The 13,931-nt window shown below is 37.9% G+C and overlaps 1 protein-coding gene across 3 annotated transcripts in view; it reads left to right on the plus strand.

Annotated features, from left to right (window-relative positions):
- Positions 1-1,771: 1,771 nt before the first annotated feature.
- The window catches only part of LOC121330185 (60 kDa lysophospholipase-like), a 48,880-nt gene continuing 36,720 nt past the window's right edge, over positions 1,772-13,931 (plus strand). For all 3 annotated transcript variants that reach the window (XM_041276521.1, XM_041276520.1, XM_041276522.1), the window contains exons 1-4: positions 1,772-1,859; positions 2,196-2,516; positions 8,792-8,921; positions 13,507-13,618. In XM_041276521.1, the coding sequence (XP_041132455.1) occupies positions 1,793-1,859; positions 2,196-2,516; positions 8,792-8,921; positions 13,507-13,618 (630 nt within the window). In that variant the 5' untranslated portion in view covers positions 1,772-1,792. The remainder of the gene's footprint in view (positions 1,860-2,195; positions 2,517-8,791; positions 8,922-13,506; positions 13,619-13,931) is intronic.

Below are 13,931 nucleotides of genomic sequence, written 5' to 3' on the forward strand. Positions count from 1 at the left end.
CAGCAGACAATGCTGGAGACAATACTTAAGTCTCAGGGTAGACTGTCCCCTACCACCGGGCAGCCCCAGCTTCCCCAGTCCCGCTCTCCATCCCTGACACATAGACCTCCAAGCCCAGTCATTTACAGCTTCAAGGTCGGACATGTCTGACCCCGCCACATCAGTCGGGCAGGCCACAGTGCCCCTGCCACATGTATCATAGAGGGCGGAGTTCCGGGCCCTTATGCAGCGTACAGCTGCTGCAACGGATGTTCCCTGGCCAGCAGAACAGGAGGGAAAGGGGAACCGCTTCCTGAAGCAGAAAGGGCACCCACAACATGCTCTTCCCTTGTACCAGGATTTTCTGGAATTGGTTCGTTCATCTTGGACCAAACCAGCGTCTGCTCCCTCAGCCTCCAGAACAACAGAGTCCCTGCTACACACTGCAGGAGTCCAAAAAGCAGGCCTAGGCACATCCCCTACCATCGGGGACATGCTCACGGTACTGGTGCAGGGATCCACCTTCACAAGAGGGGACAAAGACCCGACCTGCCCGTCCAAGCCTTGCTGAACAACTGACACCATGTTGAAAAAAGCATGTGCGTCAGCAGCGCTGTCAGTGCGAGTGGCAAGCGCAATAGCTATACTGGTGCTCTACCAGACCCAGCTAGCTGCGAGGCTGCAGGAAAGGGCAACAGAAGTGGATGCAGGGGAGTTTCAAGCAGTGGCGGGGACGATGACTGACCTGATGAAGGAGTTGGTTCAGGCATCAGGGAGGTCTCTAGCGGCACTGGTGGCTGCTCGCCGGCATTTATAGCTAACACAATAGGTTATTACCATAACCCTGGTTCCCCTGGTTCCCTGAAAAAGAATGACAACCATTACCCTTCGAGGTCGTGTCCCCAGCTGACCTCCGATTTCGAAAGAAAATGGCAATATGCTACTGTGAGGACGACCTTCAGCAGGAAATGAGAGGGACTTCCTCCTCACAGCAGGGCACTGATAAGGCAGCTTTTTTATATATGCTCAGTGGTTGGCGGTCAGAGAGGGCTCTTCCCATTTGTTAATGCTTGTCATTCCATTGAAAGGGAACATTAGGTTATTACCATAACCCTGGTTCCCTGAAAAATGAATGACAACCATTACCCTTCAAGGTTGTGTCCCCAGCTGACCTCCGATTTCGAAAGAAAATGGCGATATGCTACTGTGAGGACGACCCTCTTCAGCAGGAGGTGGGAGGGACTTCCTCCTCACAGCAGGGCACTGACAGGGCCGCTTTTTAAAATATATGCTCAGTGATTGATGGTCAGAGAGGGCTTTTCCCATTCGGTAATGGTTGTCATTCTTTTTCAGGGAACCAGGGTTATGATAATAACCTAACGATCTGTTTATTGCAATCTCTATGTGGGCCTGCTCACTGTATAATTGTATTCGTTTCTAGTAATGTTGCACATACACCATGTTGTTGCTAATGTTGTAATAATAATACACTGAAAAGAAAAAAACAAACAAAAACAAAATAATAATAATAATAATAATAATAATAATAATAATAATAATAATAATAATAATAATAATAATAATAATAATAACCCAACCCCCCCCGCACGACGGCGGCCCCCCAGCGTTTATGCGGCCGCCGGTAAATTTAATGAGGACTGTATATGGACAGACTGCTCCAATATCTCTCCGGAGAGGTAACATTGGCGAAAGTAAAATATTTTTTTTTTTTTAAGCTCAGGTCCAGAATGCCACGCGCGCAATCCCTACTAGGGCTTGAGGTAGCGTTGGCTAATTGCGACACCCTACATGAATGCACTTCCTTCTTTGTAGCGTAAAGTCAAGCACATCGAATAACACGCTTGATTCAAGAGAAACAGGTTTGTCTTGTTCCAGCTGCTGGGTAGATATCTGTGTTTTTGGTGTACATACATCACAGCAGGAAATATATAATTATAACACACATAATTTTATTGTATGACTATTTTCTGAAAAGTGGTGTGTAGTTTTTTTTCAGTGATAACGCAAATTGTTCATTGAAGTATTAATGTGCACCGGTATTTTAGCAAGCGTGTTTGGTAAAATGAATGCAACCGCAGTATATTTGAGCATAATAATATGTCGACAGAAAACGTACTTATTTGTTTTCCTGTCAGCTTTACCTACTGTGTCAGTTCTTTGAGTGCTTAAATGTACCCTGTCTCTTTCAATTCCAGCTGTGCTATTCTTTGTGTTCATACTTCCTCAAGTCATGGCGGACGAGAGGAGATGTGCGGGTTCAGCTGCAGGTGCTGGAGTCTCCTCGCTCGGGAAGGCTCTGTCACAAAACCGCTTGGACGTGGTCGACGACGATGATCCCTCATCAATGCCAGCTGCCCCTCACCGGTGCGGTGCGACAAAGAATGCTTTCCGTAGGAGGAGACTGTCTAGCGGGCAGAGGCTCGAGTCGCTGGACTCTGTGTTGAGCCCGGCTGCAGAAGCGCGCGTCTTGGTTATCAACACCGGAGGAACTATCGGTATGATGTACAATGACGATGGTAAGTTAATTTACTGATCCTCTATATATCGTTAGTTAACATGGCTGTGTTTTTTTTTTTTTTTTTTTTTTTGCATCAGGTTTCATTCATTGACATAAAACGTGGTTTAGCAGTAGCTTCACCAATTTTTCTGAATTCCAAGAAAGCCATGAAATGACGTGGTTGCTTTAGTCTTGATGTGTTTTCTTTACAATATATTTTCCTTAAGATGAATACATTACTCTTCTGTCGTATGTCAACGTTGCTCCAAGTCCCCAGTGTACTACAGCAGTGGTGCAATGAAAGAATACATTTGCATAACATTTTAGGGAAGCCCCGGTAATAAAATGTAAGATTGACCTGATATCAGAATGGAGGTATACAGTATATCAATGCTGTAGAATGCATTAATGTTACAGCAACACAGTTTCACCCTTTGCTTAACATTTCAAGGTTATTTAAAATGTGTTTTAAAGTTTGTGTTAATTTTCAAAACGGGAGGCAATATTACAGGCAATCTTTCTCAAAAGGATGCTTAAACAACAGTAAATGCTAGATTGTTCAGCTGAACTTGGTTATAAATGCGGCATATGGAAACTGAGACATATCAAAATGCTGAACATGCTTGTGTGAGTAACATAATAACACAGCTGCATACCCCTTGATCGCAAGCACTACTTCAACTGCTAATGAATCATTTCAGTTGTCAGTTACATATTCTCAGTGTTATTTATTCCTCTTCAGTTTGTGACCACAGAGGTCTACCATATTGGGGATAATTCCCATATCCTTCTAAGAATTTGTTGATTGCAATGACCTTGAAAATGTAGTTCTTGGTTCAGTAGTAACTATTATGGTCCTATCTACTATCTTGGTGCCAATTGCAATGAAAATACACAGGGGCCAGCTGATCCCCAACTTCAGTACAGACCTATTATTATTATTATTATTATTATTATTATTATTGGTTTATTTAACACAACTTTATCCAAAGTGACTTAAAGACTAGGGGTTTTGTACTATGCATCAGCTGCAGAGGCACTTACAACAGTGTCTCACCCAAAAGACGGAGCACAAGGAGGTTGACTTGCTGAGGGTCACGCAGTGAGAGAGTTGGGATTTGACTGAAGACCTCCTGGTTAGAAGCCATTTTCTTTAACCACACAGTATCCTCGTGTATGGGGGGGATTCAAAATATGTGTGGGGGTACAGAAGAGAAAAAGGCTTGCTGCATTCTTGTATAGCATCGTCCATCTATGTATTATTTTAGGCGTTTCTCATATTTCTTGATTGTATTTGTCTTAATTTTATTATCATATACTTCCTGTCCATGCGCCAATTAAACTTCATGAAGATATTCAGTGCCTGAAGTTGAACAGAATAGTTATTATAAAATTTGGAACGTAATATGGTAAAAATACGATTGGTTTTTCATCTAATTCCTAAGTTAACTGTGACTAATGGTTCTGATGTATTTTTTAATATATAAAAGCTGCATATGCCTTTTTATTTACTAACAATGCAAAACAGGGTTGGAAGTTTTGTTCTAAATTTTACCACAAAATCGTTTCCTTCAAGACTAAGTGGTCTGAGTTGGGTAACACGGACAACAAATGAGCCAGCAACATGTTCAGTACTTGTTGGAGGCATGTTGTGTGTATGCAGTTCACATCAGTGAAATGTACTAAAGGAATAATGGTACATTTAAAGGTCCTGTCTTTAGGTACCCTCGTGCCAGACCTGTCACAGCTGAACCAGTTCTTTGCACTTCTGCTGATGTCCTTTGAGGCAATCTGTAGGCCACATCAGAGTGTCTGATGGGTAAACAGTTGTGCCTGTAATTGATTGACACGGATAGTTTATAGAAGGGACTAAACTGACTAGAACTGGCCTGGTTATGCTTCTCAATACAAAATACTTATTGCTATTTGAAAGAATATCTTTTGTATTTATTTTTGTTATTGCCACCAAATAAAACCCATGCAGGTTGTGAAGTGTTTTAATTATTTAATTGGTGTGGAGTAGTGTGCATGAACAGATTTTTAAATATGCAAGACACAAGCCCTATTTCTCAGATGCATCACTATTCAAAGAACACTCCACATGCCTGTGCGTTATAACATTCAAAGTGGAACTGGTTATTAGATAAAATACCTAAAGAACTATTTGCACAGGAAAATGACATAAATTAGCAATATTGCATGTGGGCCTACATAGGACTTGATAAACATGGTCCAGCTTGCTAACATCTGTGTCCCAGATTTGTGGGGGATTGCTGGGTTATTTTGTGACGTTGTTGGAATAAAAATGATGCAATACTTGAATAAGGACATGCATCAAGCTCCTTAACTAGAGCCTTCTTGCCTTTTACCTCTGGAGGCCTGGGTTCAAATTCCACGCAAATCACGATACGGCACAAGTAAACATTTTGAAACAATTCTGTATCGAACAGTTTTGAAACAGTTGGTAGAGTACACTTTAAATACGAAACAGTACAGCTGGCAAAGATTGGTATACATGGGGATTGAGTACGATAACAGTTTAATACATACTTTACCAAGTTGTTAAATATTATGTGTCCATCCTGAGTGCACCAAAAACCTTTCGGCTGTACAGAAAGTAGTAAAAGAAAGGAAGGGGTGAGTCTAATAATATGTGATACAGAAAAAGAACCAAATTAAACCAGACACTATTGGATCTAGTTCAGAACAGGGAAAAGGGTCTTGTCTGGCAGGTAAACGAGTTCTATGTAAACTGAAACCGGTCAGCCCCAGCATTTTAAAACATGGCTGGTTTGTTTTTATAGAGTGTTATCCCTAATACATACAGTGTGTCAGGGAGCAGTGAGGAGTTGGTGCTGTGTGAGCAGGACCAGTGATAGAGATTCTAAAATTAGACACATTAGCATTTTAAACAGGTTTGTGTAGCATGGCATTTGTGTTTAAAGCTGTACTGTCTACCATGTAGTGGCTTCCTTTCAGCTAGCAAGTGTGATAATGTTTAATAGGATTACTGTGCCTTGACCATACAGTTTTATCAACTTTTTAACTTGGAATATATAATGTAGATGAGTGCTGCAAATAATCTAATATTCAGACAAACACTGCTTGAAATATATTTGGTGGGAAAAAAAGAAAGGAAACCAATGTATCAAAGGGGTCTGAAATAAATAATACATGCTGTACTGAAGTCTTTCTCTCCTTTGTTTAAGGTAATTTGATGGGTTACTGAGTTTATACTTTTTTTTTTTACTGTAATATAGTATGAATTCTACATGTTTTCTAGCTAATTCAAATTATTGGCATAACTGAATCTTACATTTAGCAGTACCTGTTTTCTTTGGATCCATCTATTGTACTGGATTGAATCAAATATTAATCCTGACCAGCTAGTACCTGAAATGTACCATATACACATTGATAAAAGGGAGCAAAAACAAATTTATTTTACAGCACTTGGATTAATTAGAAAAAGGTGCACAGTTAAGTAGAAAATGTTGAAACTGAACGCATTTATATTTCTAATAAAATAACTGTATGAAATGTTATACCTAGGTAAATTTAATGTGTGTGGTAAAAAGGCAGGGTCTTTTTTTGATTTGTATAGAATCCGTTTCGTAATTGTTTTTTCCACAGAAATGCATTCACTTTTAATGTGGTACCTGCAAATTACTGTCCGAAGCATAAAGGTGTGAGCAAAGTGCCACTTATGAACTGGCATTGAGAGAAAAAACAGCAGCCAGATTATTTGGCCAGTCACCATCTTTTCGTTTTTAAAAAACTAAACAAAACTGTGATTAATATGTGGTGTAAATTGATGAACAAAAAGCTTTTTTTAATGATTTACATCGGCAGTTTATCACCTTTGTGTCTAACTCCAACATGAAAATGAGACCTTTCCTGGTAAATATCATCTTTATGATTTGTAGAAGAGAAAAAATAGAAAAAACAGGAATATCTGAGCAAGACCGGCAGACAATGAAACAATGCTGCCTGTAAGTTCATCTGCTGATTTAGTAAATTGTGTTTGAAACTCGCTGTATCTGTCACTTTCTTGTTTGGCGTGGGTTTATAGTTAATTGGTTTTAAAATATATCCCTGCTTTTGATAGGTCTGTAGCCACACAGAAAATAATTTCCCTTCTGTTTGCTATGTAGGTCTAACATGAGCAGTTTTGATAGAAGCAATGTTACAGCAAACACAAATTGTTCCATCCTTGACCTCTTTATATTAAATGAACAGGATGTGAATGGTAACAGACTACATGAAAGTAATGCAAACTAAGAGCATCCTTTAACCAAGCATGGTACTAGGTATGAGTTTTTTTTGTTTGTGTATTATTTAAAACTACACAAATGAGATCTATGTAGCAAATGGAAGTATGGCATTTTAAAGTTGTCTGTATCCCCTTTCATACTTTTCAGAGTATTCTGGATAACACCATAGCTACTTAACTTGAATAGTACCTCAGTTGTTGAGTCTTTCTTTGTTGGAGAATTAATTAATTCTTTGCTTCCATGACTGGATTCCAGAAAAATCTTGGGGTCTATAAACTCCATTGACCCACCTGCAAACGGAGGTCAGAATGTCTTTATTTATTTAAAATGAGGACGTGATTAACTTTGTAAGCTGAAAACAACATTTTATTGAGTGATTTTTTTTTTTTCTTATTTATTTTTAAAACAAATACAGTATTCTACAGATCTAAGAAGGCTTTGTAGAAAGTTTCCTTTTACACCAAGAGTTTTATCAGCTGCATTTTATTACTTGTAAAAACAAGCTGAGGAGGACAACTTATGCTTACTGTGCCTAGTGCCTTTGTAAGCTGCACCTGAACTTTTAGAACACAATTGCATTTGAATCCACTAGAGGGCAGCACAATACTATTCATGACAAGTTACACTGGAGAATATGGCATATACAGGATGATTAGGAAGTAAGGTTATCACATCAATGATGTGGTGTGTTTATGTGGTAAAATTACTTTATAATCGCCAATTATATATATATATATATATATATATATATATATATATATATATATATATATAGGTAAAATGTTTACCCTATAAGATAAATATAGATGACTGCAACTGGAATTGTCCCGAGCCAAACGGTTGCGCTCTATGAAAGTCAAGGTCATCTACCACATGGTAGAGCCCACATTGAGAGGGCTCTATCGCTATTGGAAAATGATTTATTTATTCATTTTCTCTTTAAAAAAAAAAAAAAAAAACCTTTAAAAACTTTAAAACTATTTACCTTGAACTTCTGATATTTTGTCAGGTAGCATTCTGCTGAGGAATATAGTCCCTATCATAATTAGAATACAAAAACGGCATACACGTAGAGAAAAACGTTATTATTATTATTATTATTATTATTATTATTATTATTATTGGTAACATTTATGTTTTGGGGTCTTACTCTTACTTATTATAATTTATCTGTACATGTACAATTGTTGAATAGGCTGTGTAGTATTGAGTCGGACTCGAAACTTGTTGGAGGTGGGCCTCATTCAAGCTGGAAGGGAGTGGACTGGCTGGTGCTGAAAGAACTGGGTGGGAGTTTGACTTGCTGAATTTGAGGGAGGGTGTTGTTTGGATCCAACCGATGACAGAATTGTGGACTAGTCGTATCTTCCCTGTTGATTTGCTCTCTAGTAGCTGCGAATTGAGCCTTTTTTATGGTGTCCTGTCACAGACATGATTTCCCTTGTCTCTAGACCAGCGTCAGAAAGTATGTTTAAGTAGCTTTTTATGTTATCATATTAGTTGTAGATTAGAATGTTAAGGGGAGAAAGCCAGTATTTGTGCGCGGATTTGAATTTAAAATGTAATTTACAGTTAAGCACTTCAACGTTCCAGCGTTAAGCACTTCAACGTTCCAGCAGGCATCTATGCACACTCAATCGTTTTCTAATATTTATAACACTGATAATATCCATAATGTTAATATTCTTTGTTGTGAAGCATTATTAAAGTATAAATACAAACTGTATAGTCAGTGACTGGTTAAATAATTCAACCCCCTATGTTACAAGGTATATTGAGTGTTGGCATCTGTATATTAAAAAAAAAAAAAAAAAAAAAAAACATAAGGTTGGAAGAGTTGATAAAAGGAGCAATTGTGGACTATTTAGAGTAACATTCAAAGCAACATAGCAGGCCTCTCTAACTCTAGCTAGCTAGGGACATATTTGAGGGATTTAATCCCTCAACCCATGTTGTATTCCTCATGGTAGCACTGGTCATTGTTTTAAACCCTGCTGTTCTGTTTATCCTGTCTCCACAGTGCTCACCCCACAGGCAAACGCATTTGTAAAGGCTCTACGGAAGCTGCCTACCCTACATGATGAACTGTATGCCCAGCAAACCAGACTTTATGACTATTATCAAGCCACAGAGAACACTCTGGTCCTGCCGTAAGTAAAGATACCGTTTGAAAGGTTGAGTGCCTGATTAATTGGCTGTTTTTCCATTTTTAGATCTTCCTTTTGAAAGTAGTGCAGGTTGGAGGAGAGAGATGACCAACCTTTTTGATAACTAGAAAGTTGTTAAAGAGCATAAGAAATAACAATAATGTTACAAGAATGAACAGCTTTAATTTTTTTCTTTCAGGTTTTATAACTTTGCAGACATTACACTGGTTTCAAAGTTTATACCTTTGTTTTACATTTATATATTTAAAAAATAAATATAGTAAACCCTTTTTAGGGCAATTGTGAATGGAACACTGCCTAACCAATAACAATTGCATGACAAATCAGATTCAAGTCATGTGATCTGTTTTGAGGTACACATCCACAAGGGGGAGCTGCAATGTAATGTTCCCAGACAAGGTTTGTTTAATACATTTTTAAATTGATATTATTTAGTTTATTTTATCTTATTTTTATCTTAATTTATTTTACCCGGAAACAACATGAGGATCCATTATTAGTACAGGGTCCTGTAATACCTTTTATTTTTTTCCGTTGCATGGCTGACAGTGTGACTTGGTGCTGTATAGGTCTGATAGTCTGGCCTGTTCCAAGAGACGTGAACCATGAAGTTAGCTTGTGTTTGAATGTTGGTTATAAACAATTCTGGAGTTCACTAATAAGATGGCAAAATAAGAATAAAACAGACGTGCTAATGCACGACTGTGCTTTGAAACTCGGAGTGTAGAGCTATTGTAGCCTAACCTGCAAGAGTGCCAAAACCAATTCCCCAGCGAAGACTTTGCACTGCCAGGACGCGAACCTGCACTCCCCTGGCTGTATGAGTCACCCTGCACACCACACAGCCATGCTTTTACTAGGTGAGCCACTCTGGGTTAATTTTTACCTTTTAACAAAATAGTCTTCTCATTAAATTATGATTTATTATTATTATTATTATTATTATTATTATTATTATTATTATTATTATTATTATTATTATTATATTATTATTATTCATAGTTTATTTGGCAGATACCGTTATCCAAGACATTGTGCAAGTAGCCCATCAGGATCATCACAGGTGTCGTGATACATATTGTATTGAAACCTGCATATTGTGACTCGTTTAGTGACGTTAATGTATTGTTATACCCCTATTGGGTGGACAGTGGGGGGGGGTGGGTATGTCACCCTGCTTGGGAAAGGCTGCTGGTGAGTAATTGAAAATATGCAAACAATCTTACAAGTACAGTTCTGTTTAGGTAGCAGTGTTTATGGGCCGCGAGAAGTTTTTTTTCTTATTTGTCTGCTTTTTATTTATGTATGTGTTATAGCATGTTTTCAATATGTTGCTTCAGTGAGCACTGGTAATAATACAGAGAGTCATCTCCTAAATATATATGTGTGATCTTGATGTGTTGTGCTGTAATTTATTGATATTCGTGAAGAATAACAATTCCTTAATTGATGGCTTATTTATATACAGTGTAGACGCTATTAGAATCACTGTTCTGATTATTAAAGACCAGTTTTTGAAACTGGTTGTAACTCCTTTGTGCAAAGTGTATTATTGCAGTTGTACGGTTTCCTCCATAACCTTCCTATATGCGACCTACAGTATGGAAGGAGAACTCTTAGTGCTGTGTGTGGAGGATAATACAATGGAAAACATATACACATACGGGTAATGTGTAAACCATCTCTCGGCATAGCAAATAATTGCCTTTCTGTGATCAATAAATCTTGATGTTTGACCCCAACTACTCTCTAAGGTCTTATTTAGGAAACCTAACAAAGGGGTGTGTGTGTTTTTGACAGAAGCCCTGTTAGTAGTTGGTGCACAACTATTTTCTGGTTAATAGTCAAAAATATCAGAAGTCTGTGAAATGGATGGACTGAGACCTGAGCTGGAAAGGGTAATTCTAGTATCAGCTATTGGCCACTGAGGTCAAGGATAGGGATAAATAGTGGTGTTCCATGAGGTGATAAATCCTAGCCAATCAGAGCTTGCAGAAAGAAGTACCTTTTTTGACCAAAAAAGAAAATAGAAGTTATTTGCTAATACTTTTTTTTTCAAAACTGTGCATATGAAATCTACAGTGAATTGTAGTGCAGATTTGTGGAATTACTTATATAGCTAAAGCCTATTTAACCACACTCTGAACACAATTCAGAATCTCCATAAATGTGCCCCCCAGACAATCCAGCTAAGAATGCAAATGTCCAGGTTTCTTTCTTCTCTTCCAATGAAACACCAGCAGCAGCACTTGAAGGTAAACAAATTATTGGTGATTTGAATACCATTAGCACCTCCCCCCACCCCCCTCCTCCCACTGGCATGAGATTATGAACAACATATGCTGAAGGATCGCCTTGCAAGCAGAGGCTAATTAACGGTGTGTCAGCTGGCTTTGGTTGCTTTATTTCTGCTGGGGACCCCCTGCTGCTCTATTGAAACCCTAGAAAGATGGTTTGTCTGTTTCCTTGTTTATGCTGGAGTATGCTAATGAACTGGTGGCACTTTTTTTTTTTTAACTGTAGAGATTAAGGAAAAAAAAATCTTTTCACAGCTGCTTAATCATTATGATTGGCCCAGCACAACCAGAGAACACCACATCAAATTTAACACCACTTAGAGCTAGCATGAATATGCAATGGCAGGAGGGTCGGAGCGAGGTTAGGAGGGAGCTGATTTGTACATGGGGGTTCATAACGCACCCCCTCAAGCTGCAAGAGAAAAGATCCACAGGCACGAGATGGTTGATTTTTAACCGATACAAGCTCAGACTAAGAATAATCCTAGAATGCCTGAATAACTCCCCTCCATGGCTCTCCATGGTTTCGTGTCCCATTGCTAATGCAGAAAGGTTGAAAAAAATCTTGTTTGTCTTGTAGCTTTTAACCTTTTCATGCCTTTCATTTCACAAGGGCAAGTTCAGAGGCGAGTCTAATAAAAGAATGTTAAGAAATTGCTATTTGTAGAGTATATAGAACAAGAAAATATTTTATCTAGTGCTGAGCTAGGGCATAGACATTGATGTCCACACCTAATCCCCACGTAGTGAGGCTCCAATATTAAGATTTAATTCCCAAAATCTCATTAGCACCAAAAACGGAGTAAAAACAGTAGAAAACACCTGTTAATGTTACAAAACTAGAAATAAGCAACTGTATTGCCAAGGGCCCTTGAATTTAATCGCTCAGTGGTTTATAGTTTTGTAACTTGAAAGTATACATGGCACTCAGGAGTAAATTGCTTGAATTTTCCTCAGCATATGGATAAGGATTAAACATTTTTTTGATTATGGCACATAACAGTAACAATAAAATTAAATAGAATAGTACAATTTAAGTATTTTGAGTTTTGCTTATAACATAGCTGATTGGGAACAGAGGTGCTTCATATTAACCTTAATTGTACACAGGACAGGATTGACATTATTCACACAGAGAACAACTGACAAATCTTTCTGAGAGTGCAAGGCAGAAAATAAGAGATTTAGAATGCAGGTAATCGGCCTGACTGCCTTCTAATTTACCACTCCTGTAAAAACAGTTCAGCAAACGTCATGATAGATGTATATATATATATATATATCTTATATTATATATATATAATATAGATATATTACACACACACCACTATATATATATATATATATATATATATATATATATATATATATATATATATATATATATATGTGTGTGTGTGTGTGTATATATATATATATATATATATATATATATATATATATATTATTTTTAAGAGGATGTTGCACTATACAATTATTTTATTCTATTGAGCCTGAATTTGGCGTAATCTTATTTTATTTAGCGCTTTTTATGCACTAGAGCCGCAAAGCACCGTGACTGCAGTACTGCATCCATTGTGCCCATGATATTATCCAACATACAGCCGTAAATGTGTTTTTGTTATTTGTGTGCAATGTATAACTTCACTGCAAATTCAGATGATAGTTTTGTACGGCAGGGCACTGTCGGCTCAGATCCATGTTAAAACCACTCATGCTCAACTAACTGGGGTAATATTAAAACCAGGTCTGCTAAATTGCAATTGTTTATACAGTACGACCCAGGCAGGAATCATTGGAGGTTCTGTAATGCATTTTTGTCCTGTACCACTCACACCAAGCATAAAGATAAAGGGGCATTCAGAACAGAAAATAGGAGGTACTTTTTTACACATGAGAATTGTGAGAGTCTGGAACCAAATCCCCAATAATGTTGTTGAAGATGACACCCTGGGATCCTTCAAGAAGCTGCTTGTTGAGATTCTGGGATCAATAAGCAACTAACAACCAAATGAGCAAGATTGGCTGAATGGCCTTATTTCATTTGTAAACTTTCTTGTGTTCATAAGAATTCAAAAACAAAGATTGGAACTCGGGATCTGGCTTAGCTTCTCCTGCGCATGTGCCTTTGAACATTGCAGAAAGTCAGGGTGAAAGTTGCTTGTTTTTCTCTGCCTGTATGTGTCCTTTGTCTTAATATTTTTTAGTTTTTTTGTGCATGTGCCTCAATGAATATTCATTCACTTGCTTTTGTTTTTTAATTGCTGCAGGCTTTCAAACCTGGATAAGAGAATTATCTACACAGTGATAGAGTATTGTCCTCTTCTGGACTCCTGCAACATGACGACGGATGACTGGGCAAAGATCGCTAAGGATTTATATGTTAGTTCTGGTGATTGTTACCTCAAATCTGTGTGATTTTTGTATTATCTACAAACTCTTTTGATATTGGAGTCTATTCAGTTGACCTTAATGGTGCTGTTTGACTCATTAAATATACAAAACACCTTGGAGTTTTTACATATTTTATAGATAGAAATACACTCTTGGGACTCGCATGCAGGGTTAGATGTTTGATTTTTCATAATCTTGGCTTTACTTGAATGATCTGAACAGTGTAAGCATTTAGATCAGCCACTGCTTTGATCAATAGACTGAGTGTACCAGGTTTCCAGTAAGCGCTCCTCTTAAGGCT

Source organism: Polyodon spathula, chromosome 17 (genome assembly GCF_017654505.1).
Source record: "Polyodon spathula isolate WHYD16114869_AA chromosome 17, ASM1765450v1, whole genome shotgun sequence".
In the NCBI taxonomy this organism is placed as follows: Eukaryota; Metazoa; Chordata; class Actinopteri; order Acipenseriformes; family Polyodontidae; genus Polyodon; species Polyodon spathula.